The 23,812-nt window shown below is 36.5% G+C and overlaps 1 protein-coding gene across 1 annotated transcript; it reads left to right on the plus strand.

Moving 5' to 3' along the window:
- Positions 1-18,712: 18,712 nt before the first annotated feature.
- Positions 18,713-22,987, plus strand: LOC110932789. Its single transcript, XM_022176045.1, has 2 exons — positions 18,713-19,098; positions 22,834-22,987. Exons 1-2 carry the CDS (start codon positions 18,713-18,715, stop codon positions 22,985-22,987), a joined length of 540 nt encoding a protein of 179 aa, XP_022031737.1.
- Positions 22,988-23,812: the final 825 nt, after the last annotated feature.

Genomic DNA, 23,812 nt, shown 5'->3' on the forward strand with positions numbered 1-23,812 from the left:
CAGTAGTTTTCCTTAATGAGAGCAATAAATTCCTCCCATGTCATCTTGTATAAAGTAGACTTACCTGATGCCTGCACCAACGCTCTCCACCATGCCAGGGCCTCGCCCTTAAATGACTAGGACACATACTTCACCACATCCCTCTCTGCACACCCACTGATGTCCACAATAGTGTCCATCTCATCTAGCCAGGTGATACAATCAACAGCACCCTTCTCCCCTGTAAATTCCCGGGGTTTACAAGATACAAAGTATTTGTAGGTGCAACCCTTGGCATTGGATGCATCAGTATATTCCCTATCGCGATGAACGCTGTTCTCAGTGGACGAGTGTTTGTCGTCATCTTTCTTGGGTTGAGAGGGTGGTTTGGAGTGTGTCTTTGGTTTAGAGGGTGGTTTTGATACGGTTCTGCCTTCGTACTCAGTATATTGACGATCAAGAGCTGCCTGAACAGCATTGTCAATTAGAGCCTTTAGCTGTGCGCCTGTCAGATGCACTGGCGCATTGTCGTAGTCATCTTCATTTGTATGGCTGTTCTTTCCATTGGGATCCGCCATTGTAACTTGAATCAGCTACAGCAGATAACAAAATTTTATTCAGGAGATTATTATATAATTGTCTTTTATGACAATTTGTCAACCATGGTAACAGAGACCATATTTGGTTAACTTATTACTTCATTAGATATTAGGATTTGAATATATCCTATTTCAGCTATATCAATAATATTGGCGGCTTAAAGCCTAATCACGAGGATGTTTTATAATATTAGCCGAGATTTCAGAGAATCAAAGGCATAGAGGTTTGAACCGTAGTTCTCTTACCCCTTTCTGGCAGGGAGTCATAGACCACCACTGTCTTTCGTCTTTATAAGACAATTATTACGGCCCATAGGCACCACACCACTAATGGATGTTTTAATAAGGTTGGCCCGTAGGCACTACATCACTAATGGATGTTTTAATAAGATTGGCCCGTAGGCACTACATCACTAATGGATGTTTAATAAGATTGGCCCGTAGGCACTACATCACTAATGGATGTTTAAATAAGATTGGCCCGTAGGCACTACATCACTAATGGATGTTTAAATAAGATTGGCCCGTAGGCACTACATCACTAATGGATGTTTTAATAAGATTGGTCACCTGCATAGGTGATTTAACCCACGATTTATAAATCATTTAGTTGGGCTTTGAAATCCTTAAAGGATTATTGTATAAGAATGACGCGCGTGATTTTAACGAATCACTTCTGCCATGATTGTTAACGTGCTTGCAGCGGTTAACAGGGAATCTGAATCTTTTAATTAAGTCCTACCATCTTGGCCGGATCTTAAAAGACACCAGGCTAGGTTTCACTCGTAAGATTCTTTATTTAGGCAGATCAATTTAAAAGGAATGGTTTCGATTTATTTCACACATATTAAAACAAAACTCATAACATACATTCCATAATCTCAAATACAATCACATATTTCCCTAAACGGGTCTTTCAAATAGTACATACCTCCATAGAGGTATAAAATAAGTGACAAGTCCACGCAGGGACTAACATAAGATAAGTGTCCATGCAAGGACTAAAAGATAAGTCCACGTAGGGACTTCTTTTAAAATAGAAATTACATTAGTACAACTATTTAGGGCTAGTGGTCACGTTTCTTCTTTTTGCCCTTTAGTAGGTTCGCCAAGCCTTTGAGAAATCCTCGGTGGCTCTTTTTCTCTTCCTCGAACTCTCTCTCCACACGATCTAGTCGATGGAGTATCTCTTCCTGTTCAGGAGGACAGAAACGTGGTTGTGGCGCTTGTTGCGGAACTGGAGGTCTGGGAGGTATTGGATACCCATGAGCTGAGTAGTCCGGTGGTCCCATGTTCCCATGAGCTCCGTCAGGGTAGCGTGCATTATATCTAGCCGACACCACATATGGGTCGCGCTCATAATTATAGTTGTAGTGTGCTTGTGATGGTTCGTACGGGTTGTAAGCCGTCGGACCCGTGTAAGCAGGTATGGGTTGGTCATACCCAAATGGCGGCGAATTTGGTGCAGCTGGTGCGGAGTTCGCCTCCTGTATAGGACTTGAAGGTCCTTCTTCTTGTAGTGGCGGATAGTGGCTACTACTAGAATGTCGAGGGGTGCTGAAGTGGATACCCCCTCCTCCTCGTGTGGACATACGAGCATTCGTCCTCCTACGCCTTGGCGGATCAGGTATTACTGGTTGCGCCGGTGGCGGAGGTGGTGGCGTAACTGCCTCAAAGCGTGAATCCTCAGAGGGATCCTGTGGATGTCGCGGTTGTTGCGATGTCTGTTGAGGTGGTGTGTAGTACCACTCATGTCGGTCAAACAACGCTTGGAAACTGTCTGGTCCCTGATAGGGTGTGCCATGGAAAGATGACCCATCAGAGACTTCTATCGGATGCGTGGGCGTACCACGAGCAGGTTCAGTTGGATCAGTATCTTCATCCATATGGTCTTCGGAGAAGTGATCTTGTGGCCCTAGTGGAACAAAACCTGAAGGTTCTTGTATGTAGTCAGCTGGATTAAACTGACCTATGAAGTACGGAGTAGGGTCGTCGTAATTTCGGTGCGATACCGAACGTTGTAGAGGTATGAAGGAAGGTTGTGGGTTGTTGGGATCATTTTCTGAGTTTGGCCCAAAGGAGTGCCGGTATGATGGCGTCGAGCTGTGCGAGGTGGAATGCCTCGCGGGTTCGTAAAGATCTCTTCGTCGTTATGGTTCTTCACTCCTTGTCATTGAAGGAGGTCTTGTACCTGACGGTCCAGCTTCATGATCGTGATGTGTCACGATATCTCCTCTGCCTCTTCTCCCCCTTCCTCTTCCTCGGAATATAACAGGTGGCATTTTTCCTGCTTTATAAAACTTTAAATACCAATAATATAAGAAAAGGACAAAATTGGAATAACAATTCGAATTTGTCCTAAGTTCTTGTCTAGACTCAAGTATGTGCAATTGTGTCATTGAGATTAAACACATTAGGATAGTGTTTAATTCACTCAATGTTGGCTCTGATACCAACCTGTCACACCCCGATTTCCACGTGTTTCACCGGTGGGCCCGGTGGGGGATTACCGTGACGATGTTGGCAACAATATAGTCAAACCACACAATTATATAAATGCACAGCGGAAGCTTAAAGATAAATATATACTTCAACCTCTGGTTGTAATATCAAATGTATTACAGAAGTCGAATATATCCACAGCGGATCAAAAATAATAAAATATTATTCATTCAGATACGGCATCGAGTTTGCGAGACTATTCGTGATGCTTAGGAAGCTAATACCAGCCAATTTCGTATAGTACCTGCACTTAATCTTTTTGGGGAAAAATACGTCAGTTTACACTGGTAAATACATTCAACTGACACATTTGAAAATGTTTATTAAAATTGATTTGAATGCACAAGGCACAAACTCTTTTATAACTTGGGAAAATTATTAAAAATCTTGTGAACGTTTTACATGTTCTTTTATGCGTTCAGTAGCCCGGGTCGTGCCGGGTTAAAGATTTATAGACACACCACATTGCGTAAAACCGTAGTATAAAAACCAACGGCTACGTCTTTTAATTTTATGTCGACAATATATACCGGGTGTACGCCTACACCGGGATGTCGATGGTCGTGGCCATTTCATAAAATGATGCCAAGGATATCCGGGACAACGGTCATAAAACCCCCCAAAGGCTTTTAAGAAACAAAACTGTTTAAATGAGCCAATCATATTATTTAATTAACCACCTAAGCGATGGAAAAATATAATGCTCAATCAAGCGGTATTAACATACCGTAACCCAAGCCCGTATAGGGGAAATAAGTTAAAGTATTTACCTTTGCAAGTATTATTCCTTAGTTCGATTAAATCACCGACAACTTTTACTGGGCTCCTAATCTGGAACGAAGGTTTTAATTAACCTCTTAGAATCCTAACGGGTCTGTATATTGGCCGTAGCCTAGACCGGTTGGTTGTGGAATATAAATATGGTTTAATCGCGCGAAAAGGCGAAAACCGAGAATGGAATGTGACTCTGCCCCAAACAAGTTCAGAGACTTGTTTTATATGGGTTCAAGGTTCACACTCTGGATTTTGGGGTTCAAATAATATAGTTTGACCCGTATCGGCTAAATTATGAAAACTAGTTTCATAAGCCGAACCGTGCGCGCAATAGGCGAAACGGTTATCCATGAGAGTCTTACACTTATTTCCTAAGTCAATATGCCTTAAAGAGGTTGTGGTATCAGTAGGATACCTCCCGTGATGCCCGTAACGAGTTTAAGTTAATATTATGCCCCGTAGGGGCTTTTCGGTCATTTTAAAGACTTTTAAAGAGCTTTTTGAGTTCTACAGGAAATCTGAGTTTCCCGAACAGTTTATAAAGTCTAAAATACTTTATTTATTATTTAAAATCAGTAGCAACTGGAATCGGGTCAAAAGACCTTGTAGAACTCAAGTTTTGGCCGAAAAGGGCATATTCGGTATTTACCGAACCGTAGCCATAACCGCAGGTTATGAGCAAGGTAAAAATTATTAAAAATCTTTAAAATTCCCAAAATATTATTTTAATACAGTGGGTAAAAGTTTTGGTGACGAAATCTTGGTTTAGATAGGCGTTATGCTAATTGCGCCTTTTATTACAAAAGTTTATTTTAATTGCGCTATTTAGCATAACTCTCATTCTAGACCTCGGATTGACGTGAAACTTTAAGGACATGCTTATAATTTAATAAGCAAGGTTCTGGTCCGTTCACGTGTCCGAAATACTCGTTTTATTTTCAAAATGGCGTTACGGTCAACTTTTAGGCGATTAACGGAAATGCGCAAAAGACTCGGATAACTCATGAACCGATCACAGAGGTTTATACCATCATGTAACCTGGTCCTAAGAGAGTCCTAAGGCATATCTATACCTCACTAAAACGGGTCAGAACTGAAGTCAAAGCAAAAGTCAAACTTTTGCGACATTCGGCTCCGAACCGGGTCAATATAGCAAACGGTCGATTCAAACGAGCGCAAACAAGTTTATATACTTATTATCATGTTTTATGATTGTCAAAACAGGTTTCATAGCATATACATTACAGATTATGCACAAAATGGCAAAACGACTTTCTGTTGACTTTTTAAGTGCGCGTTTGACTCGATATTTGACATAGTTAGAGTGGTGATCAGAGGGAAACCTTTTAGGGGTTTATTACCCACATAAATACCAACTCATAACTATCTTTGATTCGTCATAAGACTGAACCATCTGTGAATTACCGCAAAGTCAACCGATAGTTACGACGGATTGACTTTCAAGCTATAACTATGGAAATATGAAACCACAAAGGGTTAGACCACTTACAGAAGTTTAAGGCAAGACTTAAGAACACAGAGGAACACTTTAGAGCTCTTGGAATGATCAGATAAGTGTGCTTGAGGTGTGGTGAACATATGCTCACAATGTGGCTATTTATAGTGTTCAAAAGGCCTTTAGATCATCACAACTCATTCTACAACTGAGTATGGATGATGGGCAGGTGTCCCTAAGTGCTATGGGTCGAGTAGGGGGCGCCCATGCTTCATTAATTGATGTTTTGATCGTTCACAAGCTCAAAAGGCATAAAAAGCCAAGTTTTCTGCATCTGGGCGTCCCACGCGGCCCGCATGGGAGTTCCATGCATGTTTAATGCGGGTCGCCTGAGATTCAAATATCAGGCGCGTATTTGAGGTGGCTCGCGGCCCGCCTCAACTTAGGCCAAAACCTCACTCGGGCCGCGAGAGGTTAAAATTTCAGAATTTTTGAATCTTTTGTAATGATGACAAAATCTGATAATTAATAACGAAATCTTTCGTAATGATTTACCTGACCTTTCGGGATTGAAGGGGTAACTTTGCGGTTTGGCCCTCGGTTAATTACAACTAAGGACCTCGTGTTATTTACCCGCGTTGTTAAGTCCCTATTTAGTTTATTAATTATTCAGAAAGTCTTAACTTTCATTATTGACGCTTTTAACCCTTCACCTACGAATTCGATCGTAACTTTCTCGTTTCATAACGAAACTTCGCGAAATTTATATATTATATTTTAGTGAGTGTATAATACCGTTACAAAGCCTTGGGAACGTCAAAGGGTCACTCAGAGGTATAATTAAACATGTTGACACGGTTAACCCCTGTAGCTTGTAATCTCTCACTTTCTTTCGCGTTTCGCTTCTGTACGATCTATGATTTATTCGTTTGAAGGTTCAAGCATTATTTAGGGTTACTATACAGTATATTTACCCTTGTTGACATTTATAACCCTCGAATTTATATACTTTCAAGGTTTGTCAATATTAGTCCTTTATTTAATATCAATGCCACGTGTAATCAAATGACACGTGTTAACACATTATTGGACGCAAAAATTCGAGGTGTTACAATAACCCTTACCACCCTTCGGTTGTTGTTATAAAAATGCGGTGGAACAACAGGTTTCTTGAAGTAAGCTTTATCTTTCTCAAAATTCATTTGTCTCTTTGTTTGACTCAAACTGTTCACTTCTGACAACTCAACTTCCACCAGTTTGAAAACATTTGTTAACTTTTTCACATTAACATTCTCAATGGGAAACTCAGAATCTGAAAACAACTTATCAGATCCCGACATCTTGTACATAACAAGAGTAGGTTCATCATTTAAGTTGTTCTTGGACTTTTGTTTCAGAATGTATTTGTCCAAGAAACATCCATCTTCCTCAGTAGTGTCACTGTCCGTTTTTAGAACATTTTCAACAACACTTTTTACAACATCAGTTTGGACACTATCGTCATCGGAAGATGTAAAAGTAACATTAATGGTATCCGGAAGTTTAACTTCATTCTCTTCTTCAATTTCAACCAACCCAGATTGCTTTTTCGAATAATTGTCAAGAACTGGTGGTGGAACTTGATGAAAACCCACCCCGGTTCCATCTGAGTAAACATCTTCGCCTGCTTTGTTTTTCCCGGTGGGTTTGGGAACAATGTGTTGCAAAACAAAGCTTGCGGAGTTGTAACTCTTAAGCTTCAACTGGATTCTCTCATTTTCAATTTCAGCTTCTTGAACTTTAAGTTTCAATTTTGCGATTTCATCCGGTTGTTGATTGATTAATTCTTCTTTTAATCGAAGCACTGTTGTTAGTTGAACATTTTCTTTATAAGTTTTACCATTTCTGTCATCATTATTTTTCATTGTGCTTTTAAGCTTCTCAAACTTTTCAGTGATCTGACGATTTTCAAGAACTAACCTTTCATTTTCTTGCCTAACCTTTTCATGATCAATTTTATCATTTTGAATTTTGTTAGTTAATTTTCTTAATCGTTCAGTTGAAGCTTTCACCCTTTTATCACGATCAAGAATTTGATCCTCAACGCTTCTGACTCTAGCAGTCAGATCCTCAATTTTCTTATCATTGAGATAAGTGACTGTCCTACAAACTTTGCATTCCTTGATGCAATTTTTGCAGTCAAAATCACCATTGGCTTTCTTACCTAACTCAGTCGTTGACGTGTTTGAACTGACCTGGCTTTTAGACTCAGAGACGGATTTAGAATCTACCTCAAGTGCCTTAGCTGCCAGCACCTTGTCAGCCATCTTTCCCATGTTTTCAGCATTCAACTCCTGTGTCGTGTCAATGATTCCAGTATCAACCTTCTTTGACTTCTGTTTCTCTTCTTTCTCCTTCTCTTCTTTCTCTTTCTCGTCTCCTCTTCCCCTACCTGGCGCGCCACTTGTTGGACCGTGTTATGACCCTAAACAGTGAGTGTAAGGCAGTTCATCTTCATATACAGAGGCGGAATCAAAGTAAATGAAGTCACACAGCTTTATCCTCTTAATTTCCTTTCAATTAACGCTTTTCAAAGTCGATTACAATGATTTCAACAAAATTTCGGCAGCACCTCTACTCTAATTCCGCTCCAACCCATTTCTTCTGCCAATAATCATCATCATATTTAAACTCTTTGATTATGGCTTCTATATCAAGAGTGTTATGGTCAACAGCAATGTTTCCATATGGGTCAAGATAACATTCCCTGTCTGGATCCCATCTCTTTGCTCTTTTTGCTTCCGAATAGATACCAGATATTCTGATCAATCTGTTTGTGGCCAACATCTTTCTGTAATTATACTTCTGTTCTTCAGTTCTGTTGTCTTTCCAAGGAATAGGTTCAGATTTTGTCATGAAAGCATATCCAACCGCATCTTCTTCAGGTAACAACTCATTCCATCCTTCATCGTCGTGAATTACAGCAAGAGCTCTAGACTTCTCTTTGTTTTCCTCGATCTGCTTCAATCTTGACGGCTCTGATTTATTCTGATGATAAATCGCCTTCTTGTAGTAATCTTCTCTGATTGGGTTCTCAGACTCATCGGCATACGCATTCCGGCATTCACGTTTAAAGTGACCTTTCTGCTTGCACTTGAAGCACGTCACCTTGGATTTTTCAAACCCCAACTTGGTAGATGGTCCCCCAATTGACTTCCTCCCTGTGATCTCCATGAAACGTTGTGCTCGACGAACTGCACTGGCCATACACCACCTTATGTCGATCAGTTCCATCTCCTCAGGATCAATCTGATCATAATCTTCCTTTGTCAGGTTGGTGTTGCCTATCTTCCCTGCTACAAGACTTTCATAAGATTCTAACACAGATGCTAGAAAAACCATCTGTTGTTTAGCAGACTCCTCACTGAAATTCTGAGCGTTCTTTAAGTCTACAGCGATGTTGCATTGAAATAGATTCTTTGCATCAGAATGATTTGCAGATGACGAAGATCCACTATGAAATCCACTGCTTTGACTTTCTTTGTTTGGAATGGAAACATTTTCAGCAGAAAATGTTGTCTTCGGAGATGTACTCTTTGGCATCATGCTCTTTGGATAATACAAATCCAAGTTCTGCTGGTATGATGGGTGATTGACTTTGTGTGTCTTCTTTAGTTCCAGCTCATGACTTTCAAGTCTCTCAATCAATAGATCCACTGTAAGCTCTGCAGGCTTGATCGTATTTTTCAGCATCAACGCATAGTACTGCCAATCCATTTCATCCGGTAGCGAATCAAACAGCTTGTCGACTAGCTCTTCTTAAGAATAAGAAATTCCATTTCTTGCCAGTTCCAGTTTCAGATGCCCAAACCTCTCAATCATTTTACAAACTGATTCATTCTTTAAACACCTAGACAAATCAAACTCTTTCCTAAGTAGTTTCTTTTTGTTTTTCATAATTTCTGTACTTCCTAAACATTTGTTTTTCAACTTATCCCAGAGATCTTTAGAACTGCTGTACTCGGTCAAAGATATTATATCTTCTCGAACAGATTGAAATAGTAACGCAACACATTTCTGCTCAGCAACAAACGATTCTATTTCTTCAGATGATGATAAGGTTTCGCCACGTTTGCCTCCATTATCGTATCCATTTTTGAGACTCTTCCAGCTAGGAAATGCAAAAGCCATCAACCAATCCTCAAACTTCTTTGCCCACCGATTGTATTCTTCGATAGCCATTAACTTCGGGGGTTTGTTATAGGTTCCAAACGCGCTTTCAACTTCCAAAGCATCCGATAACTTTTTCTTTGCATTAGGAGGATTCTCATTTGTGTTACTTGAAGAAGTGTCGTCTCCAGAATTTCCAGCAAATGCATACATGTCGCTAAACGGGTTCATGAAAATATCATCCATCTTGAACGTACCTGAAAAATCAGCAAACACTTAGAAAATTTTCGAAGTTTTGAAAAACAGTAATTTCGAGCGAAATCAATCAGGAACTGTTCGAGCGAAATCAAAATTAATCTGATTTCGAGCGAAATCAGGAAGTGAGTTTCGAGCGAAATCAGAAGGGTTCTGATTTCGAGCGGAATCAGACTATGTCTCTCGAGCGGAATAAGGATTTTTCAACTTCGAGTGAAATCAGGAACTACTTTTCGAGCGAAATCAGAAAGTTATGCTATTTCGCTCCAAGTGACCTGTCCTTTTCGAGCGGAATTAACCTTTTTATCGAAGAACTTTACGAGCGGAATCAGATTATTAGGTCATTTTTACCGGTTTTACTTCGAATTTTAACTTGATTCTTTCTAGGGTTTGTTAATTCTATGTTTTACAAAATATACTCAAAATTTAGGCCATTTCAACCGCTGAAACTAGTTCAAATCAGAAAAATATGAGAAGAAGTGAGTAGAAGTATGAGAAGAAGTGAGTGGAAGAATCAAGTTGTAATGGTATGAACTCCTCGTCCTGAGCTCTGATACCACTTGTTGGACCGTGTTATGACCCTAAACAGTCAGTGTAAGGCAGTTCATCTTCATATACAGAGGCGGAATCAAAGTAAATGAAGTCACACAGCTTTATCCTCTTAATTTCCTTTCAATTAACGCTTTTCAAAGTCGATTACAATGATTTCTGACAAAATTTCGGCAGCACCTCGACTCTAATTCCGCTCCAACCTATACTGAATGAGATCACACAACAGGTATTTATAGTTGGGCTGATTCCGCTCGAAACATTAGGAGCGGAACCCCATGTGATCATCAGGAGCGGAATCACCATATAACCTTAGGAGCGGAATCACTAGGTTGCCTTTGGAGCGGAATCACCTAATTACACATCAGGAGCGGAATTAACATAATTTCCTGATTTCGCTTCAAATGACACAAGTGTCATTTGGAGCGGAATCACACTCTAAAACCCTAAACTTGATTTCCATGCTCCAATCTAGCCTATCTAGACCTAAGACTCGATAAAGACGTAGATAACAGACATTCAGTGCACCAACATGAAGCAGAATTAGTTTTCAAACGAGATTAGCCTTTTCAAATGGGATTATACTTTCAAGCGAAATTATTAGATGAGATTTCAAACGGAATTAATGATTTGAAGCGAAATCAGCCAAACGGAATTACGATTCGAGCGGAATTAGTAATTTCATTTGAAATTACTTCAACTTTTCAAATGGAATTAGTAATTCAGTTTGAAAATACTTCAGAATTTTCAAACGAAATTAACTGTTCGTTCAAGCGGAATTACTGTTTGGCCCATTTTTTGTCACTTATACTTTGAATTTTGATCTGATTCACTCAAGGGTTTGTTAAAATAATGTTTTACACACAATATCAGAAAATCAGTCCATTTTATCCGTTAAATTATCCAAAAGTCCAAGAAAGTGTAGAAAAAGTCATTGATTCAAGTGTATTAACTCATAACTGGCTCTGATACCAATTGTAGGATCGTTTTGACGATCGAATGAGTCAATCAGAGGCAATACACACAACTGTTTGAGTGGCGGAAACAAACAAACAAACAGCTTAGAATCAGTAAGAATTGAGTAGAAATAGAGTTCTTTCACTTTAATACTATCTTCTCATTCAAATTAAACTTGATTACACGCCAGGAATTCGGCAGCACTTCGTGACACTGTAGCTAATTCCGTGCCAAATGAGAAGACAACACACATATATATAGGCCTAGCTAATTCCGCTTGAAACATGACAACACAGTTCAAACGGAATTACATATTGTAATTCCGCGCGGAATTACATACTACCATTTCAAGCGGAATTACATACTACCATTTCAAGCGGAATTACATAAACAACCCTAATCTTTACATATTTGACACTTTTGACCCCTATACATTATGACTAGACTTAAGACGTAGGCTAGAGACATCGTGCACTAACAATAAGAACCCGTACAATCCATGACTCGATCAAGATCTAAAGGTAGAAATGGAATGAAAACATGTATGTATGCATTCACATGAAGAAACTAATGGTTATATTATGTGTAAGGTAAGCATAACTGCTTGGAAAGGATGATCCGTGAATGCAGTCTAGAACCAGCATCAAGGCAAGTGATAAGACAAATGGACCCTAGGTACGTAAATTTAACATGTGAGCGTATGAAGTGGTATAATTAAGCGAGGGAAGGAAAAATTTAAATGAAATATAACAGTGATATGGCAATGAAGTTTTGAAAATGATACACGTGCCGAAACTCAATCCTTCAGACATAAGGTGGCGATTACACGAAAACACGAAACTAGTATGTGGATTATGTACCTGGCCAGTACACAAGAAACATATGACAATCGTGAGACCGTGATAATTGTTGAAGGTATGTCGAAAGGATTGGGTATTAGATGGACGTGTGGGTGAGAATAATAAGACTCTCAAGGAAATTTAAAGCACCTTATTTAAATGGAACATGTGAATGATATTTTGAACCTGCGAGACGGATTCAAACATAGAAGTAATGGAATGTATGAATGACCGTGAGAGGATTCAAATATTGAAGTAATGGAATGTATGAATGATATGTTTGAACCCGCGAGACGGATTCAAACATTGAAGTAATGGAATGTATGAATGATATGTTTGAACCCGTGAGACAGATTCATACATAGAAGTAATGAAATGTATGAATGATATGTTTGAACCCGCGAGACGGATTCAAACATAGAAGTAATGGAATGTATGAATGATATCTTTGAACCCGCGAGACGGATTCAAACATAGAAGTGATGGAATGTATGAATGACATGTTGAAATCTGCGAGGCGGATTCAAAACATAAAAAGAGATGAAAGGTATGAGCGATATGTATGAATCCGCGAGACAGATTTAAGAACGAAAGAATGACCATAAATGGCACGCAAACCTAAATTTGAGTCAAGGAAAGAAGTTTTGATTAAGCTGCATGTTAGATGTGTTGATAACTGACTCTTGGGAGTTGGAATGAATGACGGGCTACGGCCCGAACAATAACTTAAGTATGGATGGGAAGGGGAAGTTTTGCAAAAACGTTAATGAAATAATTATAAGAATGAAGGGATTGTGAGCATTTAAAACCCCGAATAAAATAAATTTGGAGAAAAAGTAATAATGATAAGTACCGATGGAAATGCTAATTTTGATGTTAGGCTTGTTGGCCATGTTCATCTGAACAAGACATTGTTGAAAGGATGCGCATAGGCGGATGCTCAACAAATCAATGGAAGCAATCAATGTGGGTATTGCATGAACTCATGGAGAAACGGGCCGACTCGGGCCACAAACCATTAGGATACACAACGAAATCAAGGTTAGTAAGATGTTTAGCTTGTAATTATGAGTAAGTATTGATATAATTAAATGTTTATAGTATGCCTATGATGATATGTTGACCTCTCGTATGAACATGAAGATAATTAGAAGTAACATTAGTAATGGGATGTTAAGGATGACTCAAAGCGAATAAAAGGAAAGATCGTATATGATGTATGAGTAGAATGAAATAAATCGATTTAGTTCGATTAGTAAATGTATGAATGTATTATGCTTAATTAGAAAGGTGGAAACAAACCGTAAATTTAGGTTTGTGGGAGCAAAAACCCGGATATAACCTCGAGTACGGTTTTGCATTAGTATGCATATTGAATGAATTCAATGAATGAATCGCTAGTAAGGAGGTTTGCTAGGAACTAGCATCATACAATGAAAACGACACTAATAAGAGCTCTGGATCAGATTCTCTGAGTTTTAGGTGATTATGAAAGTAAATTATATAATTTAAGAACGTAAGGACAATGTGTACAATCATGTTTAGGTATGAAACAAACTTTTGACCAAGATCCCGAATGTATTCATGTTGTAATGAGCATCGTGAATGAATAGATGAAAAAGTAAGAGTAGTATTGGTCTACTTAGAATGAGAAAGGTTTCGGGGACGAAACCTTATTTAAGGGGGTAGACTTGTAACACCCCAAATTTCGTAAGACATATTATAATGTTTTAATCGCAATATTTTGACGAAAAGAAATGGTAAACATGGATTTCTACCATTATTAAAGTTTTATAAATTTTAGTAAATCTAAAATTCTTATGTATACATGAAGGTTTACTAGGTTAGTATGTAGAAATGGGGGAAAATGACATGTTATGAAAAGATGAGGGGGTTAAAAGGAACAATATCTCATCAAAACACTTAACAAAAAATGCCCAGTGCTTCATATGTGTGTATGTGCGATCTGAGATGAGGCCAGGGGAAACATTTCCCTTCAAAACCATAACATCCCTAATTCCCTCAAATTGAAAGGGAAATCAAAGATTAATCGAATGCATGAGACAGGAACTTTGATTAGCTAAGTGTGCTTGACATCAAGTAAGTTTAATTTCTTGTTTTGGTGATTTTGATAAAGTGGGTTAGGTGTAATCCGTGAATGTTCAATGAAATTGAGCATGAATACTAGATAATATCAACATGTAAAGTTGTATTGTGCTTAATTTTGATTGTATTGATGAGTTGGGATAAACCCACTTAGAATTTGTAGGAAGATGAAGTTTAGTGAAGATTTATGATGAATTGTGTAATGTTGATGTTAGAGTAGCGTTATAGAAAGTAGTTAGATGGATAATTTGATATAATATAATACATTCCTTATGCTTATTATTATGTACGTTTTCAGTTGTTCTACGTTTTGTTGTAATTTTTTTCTATAAATGAGTCGGGTAAAATATAATACCGTTTTCGTGCTTATTTTTATATACGTGTTCAAATGGTCTACGTCTTGACGTAAATTTTGTTCGGAAACACATAGAGTCAAATAGAATACGTTTTCATTAAACGCTATAAATTCGAGTCAATTTATGTTTCGACACCGAAGCAACACGCCTTAACTATTTTCTTACGTGCTTATTTTTATGCACGCGTCGGTATAAATTCAAGTTGGTTTACGATTGGACGTAAATTTTCTTCGGAAATATGTCTCAAATATAATTCGTTTTCCTACTTGTTTTTATGTACGTTTTTAGCTAGTCTACGTTTTAAAGTAAATTACAATTAGCAAGTTATGTTGATATTGCTTTTATCCTATTAGCTTTTTTGTTTCTTTCTTGAATTTTTTTCTGGACTTTATTATTTTTTAGTTTTCTTTATGTTTAGTGTTTAAGTTTTAGGTTCCTTTTCATTAAAGTTATATTTAAGATAACATTTACGTTTCCATTTACAATTAATTTAAAATCATTGTGTCCTGTTGTCCAATTTAAATTTATTTTTATGGTTTTCGGTTGATGTAAAACATGTGTCGACATTCTTTTGAGCATATATCTTTCGGTTGGTATAATGAATCAAAATAGATATCGACCAAAACCCCGTAGCGTAGCGCGAGTGATCTTACTAGTTTCCAACATTTGTAATATATGGAAACTTATTTCCAACCTATAAATTAACATCATCTTCTTGCTTTAAGTAGTTGTAACATGTGTTTGGAGGGTTTTTCAAAAAAAAAAAAAAATACATTTTGCAATTTTAATCTAAAGGATTTTATCTTTTGCATTTTAACCCCCTTGACTTTTTTTACTTTTAACCCAAAGCTTTTCATCATTTACAATCTAACCCTAATATTTTTTTATTTTCAACTTTGTACCCCCATACTTTTCATCTTTCACAGATTTTTCGTTTTACGTTTCGTTCTAAATTCTGTGAGTCAACATGTCGCAACGTGCATGTGGGGTTCAACGTTTTTTTGTCTATTTTTTTCCTGTTTAACAGTCCAACTGCAACACGTCTAAATTTCTCCGTTTGACAAGTTCATCACAATGCGCGGGTCGTAAATCGACTTAGTTATTTTATTCTATGCTTTACGTTTATGTCTAATTTCTTTGTATTAACACACCTCAACGAGCATGCGTGATTCAACGATTTTACGTCTATTTTTCATTCGGTTTTATTTTTTACTTTTTTATTTATTTTATTAGTATGAGCTCTTCTGATGTTGGTGGTCGTTGACAGTGATATGACACTAATGCTACTTGGTACGATTTTACTAACGTATTTAGCCTATTAGGTTTTTTTTACTAATAATATGTTTCGAGTTTACCGCTATACATCCTTTACTTAAGAAAAACTAATTTTTTATGTGCATATTTTTATGTATGTGTCCATATAAATTTGATTTGCTCTACATTTCGACGTAAACTTTTTCTAGAAACGAGTCAGATTAAATATAATACGTCTTCTTAAAAAAATTATGCAAATATTTTGATGTATTCGTGATTATTTTATGAATGCTTTGTAAATTTTGTTTCAATCCAAGGGGAGTCAAATTGTATTTTTCCCATTTCTTAAAAGCTCTAATTAATCTCTTTTGATTATACGTGTCAGCTTTTCCGTTATACCCGTTACATTTTCTATGTGTGACTCGGGTGACATATGTTTTGATCGTATGGTAGAAATTTGATTTACTTTATGTTTTGATCCAATCGCAATGCTTATATAGGTTACATTGAGCTCTCAGATACGTTGAAACGTGTGTTTTCATATGGTTAATGCATCACATAACGTTTGGACTAATTCATTCGATGTTTGTGATGTACCCGCGCCACAACGCGGACGGGTCCTATTGCTAGCTACCTTAATTTATAACTTTCTTTTGTTTCTACTTTTCACTATTCAATTTTTTTATAACTCTATATAGCTTTTGATACAAATTTGTGAAGCATAATTTCACTATTCTAAGTTTTTTGTAACTCTGTATATCTTTTGATCAGGGGCGGAACCATAATGTAACGAGCCGTAGCACGGGCTACGGCTCAACCCCATACGTATTCGTAGTGTTTTTTTGGTTTTATACAAAAGATACCCTAAAAAATACGAGGATACCCTTAACAAAAAAATAGGATACTTGATATTACTAAAATCCCATTTTTTTTATAAGGCCAAACATTTTACAACCCGAAAACTTATAAAATAATTAAGCCCGGATGATAAAATAAGCCCAAATTAATAATAATAATAATAGAATTGAAAGGAGGTTCTAAATATAATTGATAAAGTTAGCCAAAGACCGAAAACAATATTATAATTGAATAAGTGATCTTGTCCGTCATATGGTGGAAACCAGAACACATAGTTCTTGTCCTTTGATTTATCGGGTAATGAAGCTAGCTTTGATTTACCAGTTGCGGGGCAACCGTTGAAAGATGTTTTTTTCTAAATTGAATGGGCCCAGAATATTTATTTGAACATTACTATGGTTTGTGAGATCGAAAAAGAATTTGTTTTTTTTTTTTTTTTGAAGTAAAAGACGACAATGTGATGGAACGATTTCAAGCTATGAAAAATGAAGATGATAAATCTATTAGATATTTGTTTTACTTTATTTATTATCATTTTTTATTATTGTATGATTGCACGATAATTTTTATTTCGAGATACCCCTAAATTAATGGCCTAATTCTGCCAGTGCTTTTGATATAAGTTTGTGAAGTATAAGAATGAATGAATGTGCTTTTATTCTAGCTTATTAATAGCTTTTATTTTAATTCATTTAAGTTTAGCTTATTATTATTATTATTGTAATTATTTGAATTAAGATTTTTTAGATGTGGTTTATATTGTTTCGACTTAGTATTCTTTTTTACAAGAATGTTTTTACGTTTTAGAATAAATTTTACGACTTAACACATTGCAACACATGTGTATAATTCAACACTTTTATGTCTATTTTTTCTAGTTAAACAACTTTGTGGCAATGCGAGGGTTTCCTAAGTCAAGTTAGTTATTATTTTCTATGTTTTTACGTGTTCGTCTAATTTTTACGAATTAACATACTGTAATCTGTGTGCGTGGTTCAACAATTTTAAGTATACTTTTTTATATTTGTTTAACGGTTCCGTCGCAACACAGGAATCCTAAATTCTGGTCTAAATTCTAGTTGCCTATTACATAATATAACAATTTACGTAGAATCTTATGAACAATGTAATAGCTAGGTATACTTCTGTGTATGTTGCACACAGGACCTCTAACAAAGATAAAATGAAAATGTAGAATAAAAATACTAAAAGATAACCGAAAGAAAATCAACCAAAAAGTTGTATGGTAATGATGTTGTTCATATGAAACTCGTGGTCAAATATGAGCAAATGGTACTGGGTGTTGGTACCAAATTTCCCGAACCGATAGATCTTAAGTACCAATTCGGTACCGACTTTTGGCGTTCTTGGTACCGGTGTTTACCTTCATATACTGGTACTGTAACCGGTATTTTCGGTATCAGTTCTGATTCGGTATCGGTTGGCACTGAGCTCATCCTTACCCCTGACACTAATATAAAGAAATGATTAAAAGTTGAAGAAAATCAACATAAAAAAAAGTTATACGATACCGTTTTTGTTCATACGGTACCCGTGATCAGGGATTAGCAAATGGTACCAGGTAGCAGCACCGAATTTCCCGAACTAAAAGATTTTCAATATCAATTCAGTGCCGACTTTTGGCGTTTTTACCTTCGATTACCGATACCGAACAGGACCATACCGGTATTTTCGATACTGATTGACATCAAGTTTATCCCAACCCGTGATACTAAAAAAATCATTAATTAAAGTTAAAAGGTAGAGAAAATTATTATTATTATAATAATATTAAAATAATAAAAGTGTTAAAAAACTATATATATTGCTTGGTCTAATGTTTGCTTGCCGAAAGATGAAGGCGGTTTGGGTATCCGTAGCGTTAAGGATGTTAACATTGCGCTGATTTCAGCTCATGTTTGGAGTATTATTAATAACTGGCCGTCTCTATGGCTCCAATGGATTCATTCCTATAAATTAAAAGGCACTAGTTTTTGGGAGGTGAAAACCCGTGGTAGTGCAAGCTGGGAATGGAGGAAAATTCTTGCTATTCGTGATCAGATTCGGTCTTATTTTTGGATGTCTATTCAAAGCGGCTGCCAAACGAATGCTTGGAGTGATAACTGGTGTTCTTGTAGTCCTCTTCGTCACTTTATTACTCCTCATGCTATAGCTAATGCGGGATTTAATCTTAGTACCACTGTTGCGGAGCTTATCAATGAAGTCGGCCAATGGAGATGGCCTCAAGCTTGGTTTGATATATTTCCGGTTCTTATAAACATTGCTCCTCCTCAACTTTTAGTTGACATGGATGATCGGTGTCGCTGGAAATACCTTGATGGTAATCTTCATCACTTTCGGTCTTGGGAAGTTTGGAATACCCTTAGTAACAGGGATGACAGGATTGGTTGGGCGGATTCGGTTTGGTTCAGCCAATGCATTCCTCGGCATTCTTTCCATCTTTGGTTAGTAATTAACAACAAGCTAAAGACGCAAGGCAGGATGGCTATATGGGAAGCGGGTAGTGCTACTAATCTTATCCTTATGTGTTGTCCTCTTTGTAACTATGATACAGACTCTAGAGACCATCTTTTCTTTCAATACCCCTTTGCTTCTAAAGTTTGGGAATCGGTAAGGAAAATGGTTAATATGGGAAGTGTCAACAACACATGGTCCTCGGTTATGCAGTGGATGGAACAGAATGCAAGTTCTCGGCAGTTAGAGCGGATAGTTTGTAAAATCCTTATTGCGGCATCTACATATTATGTTTGGCAAGAGAGGAACAACTGGCTATTTTCTCATATCCAACGTACTCCTGATATGCTCTCTCATGTCATCATTAGTACGGTTCGGCTGTCATCATTAGTACGGTTCGGCTGAAGCTTATGGGTTTCAAACTTGGTAGGGATTTGAGGCACTAGAAAATTTTGGATACTTGGCAGATCTCGATGAAGAGCTTGGAGTGCGATCCGGGCTAGAGTTTTTATTTTTTGTTTGTTTGCTTTGTTTTGTGCTAGGGCAGTGTTTGTCTAGTCTTTGATCTTGGTTCTGGTTGTATGTTTGGTCGTTGGTTTTGTTTGTCGGTTTTCTAGTCTTGTTTGTCTAGACTAGTAGTGTGTATCAGTGTCTTGGCACACCCTGTTCTTTTTGTTGGTGATTTATAAAATTTACCGGGGTAACCCTTTACCCAAAAAAATATTATTATAATATTAAAAGTACTATTCATTAGATTGTATTAATAATAAGTAGCGATTTTCTTCCGCACTTCGCGGCGGGAATTCGTTAGTATATGTTCGATTCGTTACGATACCGACACTCACTATAGTAATCAAAAGAGAAAACCTTACATCGATTGAAAACAACAAAAACGAATATCGGTACCGGTACGGATGTTGTTAGTTGATATTGCTTCACTTGGTTTGCGTTCTATGTTTATTTCAAGATTGTCATATAAACTTTATTGAAAACAGCTATTGTGCCGCTATCGTACCAAACCAAACCGAAATCGACTGAACATTTGTATCGGTACCGATATTTATTTTAATTGTTTTTGTTTTCGGTAAACTAAGATCATATCGCTACCATATCGTACCAAACTGGACAACATTGGTACCGGTATGTAATAATTTTATGGTTTCCTGGCTGATAACAGATATCATTTCGCCACCTTAGTGAACCGAATTGAAACCAAACGAACAACGTCTGTTCATTATCGGTATTTATATTTATTGTTTTTACTTTTGATAAACTAACATTGTACTCCTGTCGTGTTGTACCAAACAACATCGATATCTATACATATACTCATTTTTATAGTTTCCAGTTTCAATAGTTTTTCATTTATACAACTATGTCTTTGACGTTAATTAAATATCGGTACCAGTATTGTGACAATTCGAATCGAGCTTAACCATTCAAACAACATCGGTATGGATACTGGTGTCCATTATTATTATTTTCAGTCGATGTAAAACACGTGTTGATTTCTATACTAAGTGCATGAAACGTACCTGTACTTTAACGAACCAAATTGATACTGGTCTAATGCCTGCACAACGTACCATCATGATACACAGACAAATAACTTGGAATGTTAAAAAAATTAATAAACATAGATGCAGATTTAAAACACTTTTAATAAATGTTAACACACGTAAGTTATTATAAAAATTCAAATTGACAGCTAAATAAAATGCTACGAATAAAAAATAAAAAAGTAAATGCCTAAGAATTATCAGTTACTATTTATTACTAAAAATATCAAATGAATAATAGATAAAATATTAAAAAAAACAAATTTAAAAAAGAAATAAGTTACTATCATCACAATTGCTAAATAAAAAAATCAAATAAATAATAGATAAAATATTACTAAAAAATAAAAATAAATATTAAAAAATTTCTATTTACTATTCGCAAGTTTGTATTAATATATATATAATATATAATTGTCTAGCTTTTTCATCTTATTTACAATACTGCCATGATTTCTTTTTGTTATAGTGGCTATAAATCAATGTAAAAACGTGTCAATATTCTCTTAGTCATATCTCGAGAAGTTGCTAACCCGAGTACCATTACCATACAATAACAAATCGATGCTAATCCAAAGTTCGCCGCAACACGCGGGGGTTTTACTAGTTAAATTACAAAACATGTGTCGTTTAATGACGTGTAGGTGCATCTGCAACTTAAAAACTCAAAGAAACAAATGTATGTCTTTCTTTCTTTAGGAATTACTTGTCCTGCAACATCTTCAACGTATGGGAAAAATTTGGTGTTTTTTGTGATTCAGGTACGATTCCCATTCGCATCATTATTTTCTACGGCATCCAGGTGAAGGGCTGTGACAACCGGTAATTTACGGCTCTTAATTATGTTCAAAACAAGTATTAGGACGATAATAAATAGTGTTTAGGACATAAATAAACTTAATTAAGTCATCAGTATGCCTAGGAACGCCTATCCGACCTTACAGTGCGCGAAAGGTGGTTTACGAAAAAACTGTTGAATAATAAATGATAACAAACTAAAACCGAACAAAATACTGACAACGCCGAAAAGTACGAGAATTTTACAATATATTTAGCTTTGTAACTAAATTTTTATATCCGTAATCGAAACCGGATCGAAAACGGATTTGTAATTAAACCTCTGCTGATTGAATGGATTGTCTGATATACCCTTATGTAGGAAAGCTGAATCAGGGACACGTGTAGGGCTATTATGATCGCGTACGTAATGTATGATTAGGGGATTTGTATTCTACACTTCCTCCCCTCAATCTCTCTCTCTCTCTCTATATATATATATATATATATTTATATATATATATATATGTATATATATATATATATAGGGTTAGGATTTAGAGAAAACGGGGGAAAGTGTGAGAACGGTTATGGATCGTCAGATCAAAACAATCTATGGACTAAATGATGCGGTAGCGTTTTCGTAAATCACATCACTTTTATTAGTGTGACATGCTTCATTAAGGGTAAAAGGGTCTTTTGCCGCTCAAATTCAAAACGCCAACAAAAAATGATAACACACCATTCAAAAAAATAAAACGCCATTAAATACAAAACGCCAAATATTAGTGATAAAACGCGTTGGAGATTACAGGAAGATGAAACAACACAGTAACTGAAATTCAGTTACTAACATTTATTAGAAGAAATTCCATCCTAAATTACACGCCAAAAACATCATTATATAAACGACGTTAAATGTCGCTTCCATAATCACTTCAATCTAACATTCTGCAAAACACATCTTTTACGAAAAAGGCCAAGTTTAACTAAAACGCCAAAAATGACAACCTTCGTTTGGTGGAGATACACATTGTCAATCAGGCCATTCGTCCTACGTTTTGACAACAGAAGGCGGGTGTATGTTAGGATGATCAAGGCAATTTTGAAGATGGAAGAAGATGTACATAGGGGTATCTTATCTCTTGACATCGCTCTGGATAACGAATGTCATGAAACACACAAGCTTATGAAAACATTAACAAGGAAATTTGGACCAATCAAAGCAGATGGAAAACCGGACCCTGTTATGACATCATGGCGTTTTGATGATGAAACAGACATGGTGACCGGTTATATACGACAAAGCAGGGGTTTGGGTTCATGGAAGAATTGCATAACGCCACTTGTTTGAACATAGACATGGACTCAAAAATGGCGTTAATGCAGGACATGTTCAAATGGAGACTTCAGAATCTTCAGGAACAAGAAGCCGATGAAAGTGAAGGACATGAATGAAGGTCTAGATGAAGACTCCGAGGAAGAAGACAATGGAAGTGATGGATACTTCTCGGATAAAGTATCTTCTGACGAGGAGTTTTAATTTTTTTTGTTAGTTTTCTTCTGTGTAATCTTTTTTTTTCTAAAGGTAATTAATTGCTATATTTCTCTATTTAGTTGCAAAACGCCAAAAAATACTACAAAAAGTTATTGCTTACAAAACGCCAAAAAAATAAAAAATATTTTTTCTGCTTAATATTTTCTCTATTATTGTATTTTGTCATCGTGGTCTGCATAACGCCATTTAAAAAAAACGCCAAACTTGGAAGATGGGACGTCTATCACCCTAGAAACTGATAAAGCTGAACAAAACAGTAAATACACACAGTAACTGAAAAGACGGTTACTTTATTACTATCATTTATTATAATAAAAATCCCGCCTAAACTACGTGTCAAAACTCCTATAAGAGAGGGGTCTCTACACAATGAATTGATCACACCCAGAAAAACAAATGCCATGTTACCTAGAAACCACTAACTTTAAAATGCTAAAAAGTTAGTTAAAAAAACCACAGATGACAAAGCTTTCGATGAATGGATTCTTCTCTGAGGTGGGTATCTCTATAATCTTTTGCTGAATGAGATGGACAAATATTCAAGAAAAAGAGACTGATGACAGTGATATGTCATCATGTGAGCTTTGTTCTTGATGACTATATGCATGACATAAAGGGATCAATACAAGTGTAAAATGCTATTTTGGACTCCATTATTATAAATAACATCAAGCAAGAGTTTTTCTTCAATGACATGCCACCAAACAAGAATATCACAACAAAAAACAGGATGCCACTAAGAAGCTCGTCTAAAAAAGACAGGGTTTATGTAGGAAAGTTGGCATCTAGCTAAGGTATTCAAAGGTTCAA

This window comes from Helianthus annuus, chromosome 6 (genome assembly GCF_002127325.2).
Source record: "Helianthus annuus cultivar XRQ/B chromosome 6, HanXRQr2.0-SUNRISE, whole genome shotgun sequence".
NCBI classification, from domain to species: Eukaryota; Viridiplantae; Streptophyta; class Magnoliopsida; order Asterales; family Asteraceae; genus Helianthus; species Helianthus annuus.